Here is a 9,990-nt window from a genome sequence, read left to right as displayed (position 1 = left end):
AGTTGAATTCAGGATGAAATTCTGATTCTAGAGGTAAGTTAGTTTATTAGCTATCCAAACAATCTATTAATACTCCTAGCATAAAAATACAAGGTCTTTGACAAAGGCGATTTTAATGGTATAGTTTTTTTCGATTTGAGCCCTAGTAAGACTAATCGATTTGTTTAAGCAAATTTCTGAACTGGTGGTAATTATACCTGAGGATTGCTCTTTACTGGGTTGGATCTGTCAACTGTTGCTGCAACGATGATTTCAAGGTATGACTGTTGACATCTTACTTCCGCAGCAACTTATTTCTATGATCCTTCTTCTTTTTGTTTGATTATCTGAAGACGTCAGATCATAATCTCCATGCAAAGCCTCTTTCCATGACCAAGGCTTTTTCAGTTTCAAATAATAAAGAATTTCTTTTATCAGAATTTCCTGAAATAATAGATGGTGCAATAATAAAAGAAGCGTTATTAGACCTAGGTAATTATAAAAGAAGTTGAAGAAATTTATAAATTAGAAATAAAAGTAGGATAAACTAGTTTTCACTGCTACCACATGTGGAGGGCCTTTACCCTTCCTGTAGATTTTTAAAAGTAATTTTTCACCGTAGGAAGATGTTTCTCTCTGAAAAATGTATGGTAAAATTCTAGTTAATTGACTTCTTGCCATCTCAGAAAGGGTTTAGGTTAGGAAAATGAAACTCTTAGGGATGGGTCTACAGGCTAAAGCATGTCCCGGGAAGGTATTTTGAAGTACCTACCTCCACTCCTTCTCCCTCTAGAGGGCCCTGACCTTTAAAAATATGTGTTATAAAAGCAAAACCGTGCAAAATAGATCTTCTGCTTAATTGAAGTACAACAAAATTCCAAGAACATTTTCAGAACTAAGGGCAGAGAAAAAGGGTCAATGTTCCTATTACCTGAACAATTGTTTAGGGTCATGAAACTATTGTTAATAGATACATTTTGACTTTTGGAACATCTTTTCTCAATTGCAAAACTACTGCAAACTCACCATTATGGAGTGATTATATATTTGCACATTAGAGGGGGGGTAAAGCATAGCATATATTAAATACAGCAATGGTTAGTTTATGTATTTAATATATGCTATGCTTTACCCCCACCCCCCTAATGTGCAAATATATAGCCCAAATTTGTTTGCACTAGCCAAAGCAAACCAAAATACAAACTAAATACTTAAATAAAATATAGCTACAATTAATTTGCAACCAAACTAAAGTTAATTGTGTGGTATAAAGAATTTGCTTGACCAGTTTCTTGTGTCATGCTCACATGATTCATGACTGAAATTTTATAGTGTCTATTATACAACCTATAAGTACCCCTTCTTGCACCAGGCTCAATTTTTGTCAATGAGGGGTTGGCATTTTTTGCAAGTGGGTCTATCAATTTTTTGCTTCCAATCCATTTGAGGGTATGAGAAACTTGCTTTCATGTCCACTGCAGAGTGGAAGGTGCAAGTAAACATGGTAGTTAGAACTTCAAGGTCATTTTATTTGTTAAGGAGTTAGAAACTTCTGCAAATTAGTTTATCTTGTATTTGATCAAAATAGCCTAATAGAGAAAACAACTGTTGTCTTAAAGGAATGAGGAGCTACTTACTTTAACTGGCAGGTGTATCTTTTTATTATTTTTAGCTGTTTCATAATTACAAAAAGCAAGGAATAGCTTTATAAAATCAATTAGGTTCATTACAATTATAATACAAATTTTGAGATATTCCATGTGATATACCATTCAGAAACGTTTTGAAGGGATGACAACTTATGTTTTAATGTTCATATTTATAATTCAGATTAAAAGTCTGGGACTATAAAGAGACTCAAAAGCAACATTCAACAGCTAGACCCAATCGTCTTTATCAATGAGGGGCTTGCATCTTTTCCTGGTTATTGCACCTGTTATTGGTTTCTAACATGAATTTTAGATCAGTACAAGTAATTTGTCAACACCATTTGCAAACTCACCATTATGGAGTTATTCTGGCCCAAATATCCTGTATTTACACATATAGAATTGCAATCATTTCCATTTTCAGTTAATTGACTTCTTGCTATCTCAGAAAGGGTTTAGGCTAGGAAAATGAAACTTTCAGGGATGGGTCTACAGGCTAAAGTATTTCCTGGGAAGGTATTTTGAAGTACCTACCTCCACTCCTTCTCCCTCTAGAGGGCCTTGACCTTTGGTGACCTTTAAAAATATGTGTGTTATAAAAGTGAAACCTTGCAAAACAGATCTTCTGCTTAATTGAAGTACAGCAAAATTGTTTTCAGCTTCATAACTTTGCTCAATCCCATTTTATAAGGTTTTAAAGATATACAAATACATTTCTTAAATTTTGAAAAAAAATATTGATATGGCTCAAAATTCTACTCAAATAACAGGAGTTGCATTTTTAGAACTAAAAGCAGAGAAAAAGCAACTAGTAACTGAAAATTAAGGTAAAATGTTGTTTGGTCAAAATTTCAATAGGTATAGACCTGTCATGTAGGCAAATTTCAGGGCCCTCTAGAGGGAGAAGGAGTAGAGGTGGGTATTTTAAAGTACCTTCCCAGGACATATTTTAGCCTGTAGACCCATCTTTGAAAGTTTCATTTTCCTAACCTAACCCCTTTCTGAGATAGCCAAAAGTCAACCAACTAGAATTTTACCCAAATTTGGGCTATATATTTGCACATAAGGGAGTGGGGGTAAAGCATAGCATATATTAAATACATAAAATAACCATTGCTGTATTTAATATATGCTATGTTCCCCCCCCCCTAATGTGCAAATATCTAATAACTCCATAATGGTGAGTTTGCTGTAATTTTGCAAGAGAGAAAAGATGTTCAAAAACTCAAAATGCATCTATTAACAATAGTTTCATAGCCCTTAACAATTGTTCAGGTAATAGGAACATTGACCAAGAAACAGCAACTGGTAACTGAAAATTAAGGTTAAATGTTGTTTTGTCAAAATTTCAATAGGTATAGAACCTGTCATGTATGCAAATTTCAGGGCCCTCTAGAGGGAGAAGGAGTAGAGGTGGATACTTCAAAATACCTTCTCAGGACATACTTTAGCCTGTAGATCCATCCCTGAAAGTTTCATTTTCCTAACCTAAACCCTTTCTGAGATAGCAAGAAGTCAATTAACTAGAAGTTTACCAAATGTATTTTTATTGAAAAGTGACAACTATCTCATAGGTTTGGAAAAATTCATCTTGCCCTCTCAAGTTTTTACAAATTAATGCCACTGCTTGTTTTGCAGTGGCCTATATAAGTCTTTTTCACAGTTAAACCAAGTTTTAAAATCACAATCTTGATTGTAAATTTGAATTGTGATCTGTACTTATTGCTACCAGCCTACTAGTAGTAGGCCTAATGGAAGGCTACCTTGAGCTACAACTACTAACTCACCACAGCATCAGGATCCCTGAAGCCAACACAGCTATGCATGCTCCTCCTCCATCCCAATTTATTCAGTCTTCCCGTTTACACCCTCCCAGGAAGTTCCAATTTCACCTCAATCTTTCCTTACAACATCCTCCCACTTTAACAGGGATGACCTTTATGTTAAGCCCTAGACAGTTGGTTAAAAAGGACAATCATTAGCAAACGGTCATCCTTCATCCACAGAACTTTCCCTAGTCATCTCAACCTTTCTCTTATTATAACCCTAGCAAGTGAGATCAAACCACACTTTCACAGCATACAGCATAAGCTTCTGTTTGAAATAGCTGGTAAAATTCTAGTTTAGTTATTTCTTGCTATCTCTGAAAGGGGTTAGGTTAAGATAATGAAACTTTTGGGGATGGATCTACAGGCTAAATTATACCCTGGGAAGGCATTTTAAAGTACCCACCTCCACTCCTTCTCCCTCCAGAGGGCCCTGAAATTTGCCTACATGACAGATCCATATCTATTGAAATTTTGACAAAACAACATTTAACCTTAATTTTCAGTTACCAATTGCTTTTTCTCTGCCCTTAGTTCTGAAAATGCAATTCCTGTTATTTGAGTAGAATTCTGAGCCATATCAATATTTTTTTTCAAAATTTAGGAAATGCATTTGCATATCTTTAAAAACCTTATAAATTGGGATTGGGTCAAGTTGTAAAGCTAAAAACAAATTTGTTGTACTTCATTCAAGCAGAAGATCTATTTTGCAAGGTTTCAGTTTTATAACACACATATTTTTTAAGGTCATCAAAAGTCAGGACCCTCTTGAGGGAAAGGGAGCAGAGGTAGGTACTTCAAAATACCTTCCTGGGACCTACTTTAGCCTGTAGACCCATTCCTGAAAGTTTCATTTTGCTAACCTAACCCCTTTCCTAGATAGGAAGAAGTCACTAAACTAGAATTCTACCAAAATAGCCTATGGTCAGTTAGTTGAGTAACCAAGACAGTATGTAGGTGATTTCTTAAGAAAACATTTAGCAAATCTTCTTCCCTTATTAGAGCAGCAATGGTTCTGAACCATGTTTGACCACTGGCTTCACTGTTGCTTCCAGTAGGCCTGTTCTAGCCTTGGTTATCATGCTTATCTTCCTATTCTTCTAATCCTTAAATAAACTGTTAAAATATCACCCTGGGCCTGGGCTATTTTACTAGACTATTAATGCCTTCACTGCTCCCACTGTCTTTTCTAATATTACTACCTTGGTAAGTGAAGCTATATATTTGGTCAATCTTTTTGTTGCTCACTGTCACCTTTTCATATTCACTTATTTCTAAACTTAGCAGCTTAGTCTTCTTAACACTATGTTCAGACCTATTCTAGCACCCTGAATTTTTAAAACCTCTAAAAGCTCATTCATTTTGCTCATACTTTTATCTAGGATGCTTAAATTTTCAGCATGATCTAAGTCTATGGTATTTTACTTTTCCATTTAATTCTGTGATCTCCCATTCTCTAAAACCAACTCCTATTGCAGCAATGTAAACTCAGGATACAGTCCCTTCACACTAGAAGAAGACATCTCCTTGCTAGATTTTTTACAAATAAGATTAAAGTTCAAAAGTCACATCATTCATGAAGAAATTGTTAGTTGCCATAATCTTGATATATTTTTCAAGCCAAATGAGATATCTTCTTTTCAGAGATTCCTTTGCCTTCCTGGTTGCAGAAAATTTATGAAATTTATTATCTTCCTGGAAGATATCCTCCCAAAGTCTATCTCCTAACCTGACAATTTTTTCCTCAGAGCTTATAGCAATCAAGTTTGCTGTTCTATTCTGTTTGAATTACCTCAAAGAATCTTAAAGAATCACTGTCTGTTCTGAATTACCATTTACATCAGCAAAGTCTACCAAGTAATGCTGCCCTCCAGATTGAAAAAATGGCTACATAATTACCAAGGAAAGTTACATAAGTTTTACTTATTTGAGTATCTGCACACTATTGGATAGCAGGTAATAAATTACCAGACTTGATTGTAAAAGGAGCATCCTAGCTGTATCTGATCCCTTTTACTCATATTATTGGTCTGGAATTACTGTCTTTAATGAGTACAGAAATCTCTGAAGAAGAAGAGGCTTGGCTCTATTCATCACATACTTAGTCCCTAGATCTATTTGATAATGAAAAACCTTTCAATATGCCTATTTTGCCTCAGATGTTGCTATGGAAAAATAGAATCTACGCTTTGTCCAATAGGAAATGGCCTCCTTCCCCAATTTTGAAACTTGTAGAGCATTTGAAGACATATCCCACCTCTTTCTAAGCTGCTAAAAGTGTGATAAGAAGAGAGATGCATTAAGGAAATACTCCAAGAAGTCATTTCTAAAGAATTCATAATGCCCACTATCCTGGTTTATTATGCATCATCACCTTAGGCTAGAAAACTAAGTTCAAATTTTCTATTGGATTTGGTCATACTACTGGTTTGTTTCACTTCCTTGTAATTTTAAAGGTATTTTTATTCATTTATTTTTTTTTGTTATTTGGGCAATCATGTTTTTGAAAAGTGAATGAGAAAGGTGTGTTGTATTTGGGTTTTTTATATAGTCAATTTTGCCATGTAGCATATAGCTTTGTTTTTAGGTGACACTTGTTTAGATATACAATTTGCTGTGGACTTGATGGATATAAGATTAGATTGTTAAGATTGGCTGATTATTAGGACTAGGCTAGTTGGCATTTCCTAATACAATCTTGGAAAACTTTGTTTTTCAACATTCAATTTAAGAAAAAAGTTATCCAAACAGCTCAACCTTTTCAAATGCAACTATTCAGCTTTCCAACAATTGTCTTCAATAAAATTTATCCAAGATTGAGTCTTCTTTTTTACTTAGATACTTGGTTCTAACTTTTAAGACCCTATGTCCATGACATACTGCTTTAAACATGTTTCAAAGATGAAACTCCACTGTTGACAGTCAGTTCATTTGAAATATTCAACATTGTTTATGGCTAAAATATTCCACCTAATCATACTCTCATGAAGAAAATTGAAGTAATTCCAGATGTGGAACAATCCACTTTCTTGGGGGTATAGATATTTTACAGTGATTTAACTGTTGAAGCATTGATTAACTGTCTGAGCACTGGGTATTGTACCTGAATTACTTATATTATTATTAAATTTAAACTGAGTTTAAATCATTTTATGAGTTAGTTTAGTCATTTTATTTTAGGGATCCACTCCCAAAAGAAAAGGGTGGTGGCACCCTTGGCTTTGATTAACTATAAGTACTCAATTCCAAGAATGTTAATTGTTTTTATTAGTCACTAATTTATTATGTTTCCCTTGCTTCTTATTAATCTTCAAATATAAAAAAATGCATAATGTTTCCTTTAGAAGTCTTAATAGCCTAGGATTATATCTGATTTTATAAAGAAAGGTTTTGTCAGATTGTCACAGTAAATTAGATTATATTTGAGAAGAGTATAGAATATGAAAAACTGGAGTGTACCCACGGAAACAACAGCCTATACAAGGAGAATCACCAAATATTGTGTCTGGTGTTGCTTCTTTTTCTTTTTTTCTCTTTTTCTGTTAAATGCAAAAACCCTCCTTAAAAATATGCATCAGTTGTTATGTTCAGTTTTTAGAGTATGTTAGAGGCTATAGTGCTGAAGCTTAAGTAAATCTTTATGGGATGCATGAAGGTAACAACACTTTAAATGCCCCAAATGCAATTTGGTTGGAGAAAATCCCTTTTTGAACATTTAGCAAATTAGACATTGTTCAAATTACTAATTGTAAAATATCCTCTGCATGTTTGTGACTGCTGAATAAAAATGGTGAAAATGAAAATTAAATGAAATTTCTAAGGTATATAAAATGATTGTTTTAAGTTTTTCCACAAAACAAACAATGAATTAAGTTAATTTTCTTTGAAGCTTCCTTTGAGATTGCTCATGGTGAAATTTCTTAAGTAAATGGTACTTCTGCTGTTAAACTTGAAATTACTCTTCTTGAAGCACAATTGGTACAAAAATTAAACTGGTGGTATATATGTTATACTTGTGAGAACCAAGGGTTCAAAGCGAAGAATATAGGAAACTGATAAGAGGCAAAAGTCAAATTTTTCTGTTAGAAAAAGAAGACAACTAATGCCTTCTAGCATTTTTCAGCCAAATCATTTACTTACTTACTAAATCTTAAATAGAAACATGAGTGTGATCTTATTTTTTTCCTTCACATTAAGCCAAAACTCTAATGAATTTCTTCTGCCAAAGTGACACAATAGGTATTTTTTGTCCAATTGTGTTTAAATAGCCAATAATCTGCATTATAACAGAGATAATTATTTTATGATTAATACAATAAGTTAAAACTTTACTAAACCGTTAAAAAGACCTTTGCAAAAACTTATGGTTGCATAAAAAATACCAAAAATACCTTCCTCAAGCTAATTAGTTACATAACATAAAACAAGCAATTTATAGCTTTTGTGCAACTTTTTTCTTTTTAACAGTTACTTGGTTTGTCAAGTGAAATGTCCTATTTGCTAACTTCTTTTTTTAACATGTTCATTTTACGTTGGTCCAAATAAATGAATTTAATTTTCTTTTTAGATGAATTGTCAAGCAATCCTTTTATTTCATCTTTTGGCTCTTTCTTGTTTGTTATGTGGTGTTTATGGATCAAACTTAGATACTGATGACAATGATTTTGCTGAATTTGAAGATTTCCAAGATGAAGCATTTGAAGAAACAGCCCCCATAAGCCCACCACAAGCTGAAGTAAAGCAAGATTTTGATGATATGAATGTTGCAGAGGATGATTTTGATGATGGTGTGACAATTGAGGTTTATTTTCCATCTTTTTCAGATAAATTAGATTCCTTCTCCCTCAAAAAGGCTTTGCTTAGAAATATTAATTTTGTATAGAGTTGCTTGCACAGAAATATTAATGATAAAATATTCATTTGTTGTTGTTTCTTTTGCCATAGAGGGAAGGATAATAGCGTGACCTGAAGTGTATTTGTATTCAATCTTCAGGGTACACTGGGGTGAACTTGAATTTTATGTGTCTACACCCATAAAATGTAAAATATTTGGTATTTGAACAAAAAAGTAAATATTTAGCTTTGAACTGGCTTTGGACTGTGATTTTTTAAATCAAGGTTTATTACTTTTCAAAAATATGTCTATTTTTTCACTTGCGTGTAAGGAATATATGATTCCCTCCAGGCAGTAAGATGTAAATTTAGAAGGGCCCCCTGTAAAATATTGCATATTTGAAACCTACAAAGCAAAATCTACAGCTTTTATTTTATAGTTATTTGGAGCCTGCTTGATACATTGAATTTTTGTTCCCAAATATGTGTACAATTATAGGAACATTTTTTTGAAGAACTTCCCAACAAACCTGCATGTTCCCTTGTAGGTGTCCAAGGTGTAATCTTTGAAAAAGGGTTTCATCATGGGATAGCCCACCTCATGTATGGAATAATTTCTGTCCTTTTTTAAGTTTTAATGGTGTTCCTTACTTTTGGTAGAAAAAAAAAACTTATTTTGTATTTGATAAATAAATTGAAATAACAAACAAGATTTTTCAACTGGAAGCAAGGAGCCATTAAAACTCAAAACGAACTGAAATTATTCTGTATATGAAAGGGTTGTCCCCTCCTAAGTACCTTGCTCTTCACACACAAAAAAAGGTTTTAATCATAAGGCAACTATTGTCACCTAATGGGGATGCATACTCCATAGAGATTGATTAGTTATGTATAATTTTTTTTTTAATGAAGACTGTTTAAATTTTTTTTTACTTAGTACTGTCTAATTCCTTTTTTTAGCTTGTAAAGCGCACATTTTTTGCGGTTTTAGATGTTTCAATGGTTTGATGCAAGCTCTTTTAAAAAATATTTGAATATATACCTACTTATTGTCCTCTTGTAAATTCTGAATAATTAACATTTCAAACCCTTCTTGCTTCATTTGCTGTCCTTTTTCCTTCCTATTAAGAATTTCCTCAGATCTTTTTCTGGTCTTAGAACTAGCCTTTATTGGATGTGGTTAAAGTCATTATGGATGTAATTAACTTTTTGACCTTGTTGTAAAACGGTAACATAAATCCACATGGAAGAAAGTGAATGGACGAAAATTGAACAACAAACCAGTGTTTTTGGTGTTCATGTGTATTGAATTTCTGTCGCTTTCAAACTAGGTTCATGAATTAATTCAAACCTGCTTGTGATCTTTCTGTTCTCTGAAATTATTTAAATTTTTGAGAGAATGAATTTGTGTTTTAAACAACAAATACGTAAATAAGTTGTACTTAATTTGACCCTTTTTTGGAAACATCATTGTTTAACTCAGCTGCTTTGAAAACTGTGGATATATCTAAAACCGTCTGGAATGGCTTACTTCTAAAATTGATCCAAAGTTCCCCTCCAAAAGTGAATGTAGCTCATAACAAATTTCATATTTGATACTCCTGCCTCTTTAAAAAACATCCCTCTGATGCACCATTTGCTTTGTAAGGGTAAAGCAATAAGAATTTTGCAGGATGATTATGGTCCTTGTATCCCTGTCTTGC

The 9,990-nt window shown here is 33.2% G+C and overlaps 1 protein-coding gene across 3 annotated transcripts in view; it reads left to right on the top strand.

The window, feature by feature from the left end:
• The first annotated feature begins 485 nt into the window (after nucleotides 1-485).
• Nucleotides 486-9,990, top strand: part of LOC136030351 (PAT complex subunit CCDC47-like) — a 44,100-nt gene continuing 34,595 nt past the window's right edge. Inside the window, exons 1-2 of one of the 3 annotated variants that reach the window (XM_065709268.1) lie at nucleotides 486-584; nucleotides 8,022-8,255. In XM_065709268.1, the coding sequence (XP_065565340.1) occupies nucleotides 8,022-8,255 (234 nt within the window). In that variant the 5' untranslated portion in view covers nucleotides 486-584. Of the gene's footprint in view, nucleotides 630-8,021; nucleotides 8,256-9,990 lie in introns of all 3 variants that reach the window. The other 2 variants (XM_065709269.1, XM_065709267.1) reach the window with 2 other exon arrangements.

Source organism: Artemia franciscana, chromosome 8 (assembly GCF_032884065.1).
Source record: "Artemia franciscana chromosome 8, ASM3288406v1, whole genome shotgun sequence".
In the NCBI taxonomy this organism is placed as follows: Eukaryota; Metazoa; Arthropoda; class Branchiopoda; order Anostraca; family Artemiidae; genus Artemia; species Artemia franciscana.
Note: the sequence above shows the minus strand (reverse complement) of the source record. Positions and strands in the feature narration are given on the sequence as shown.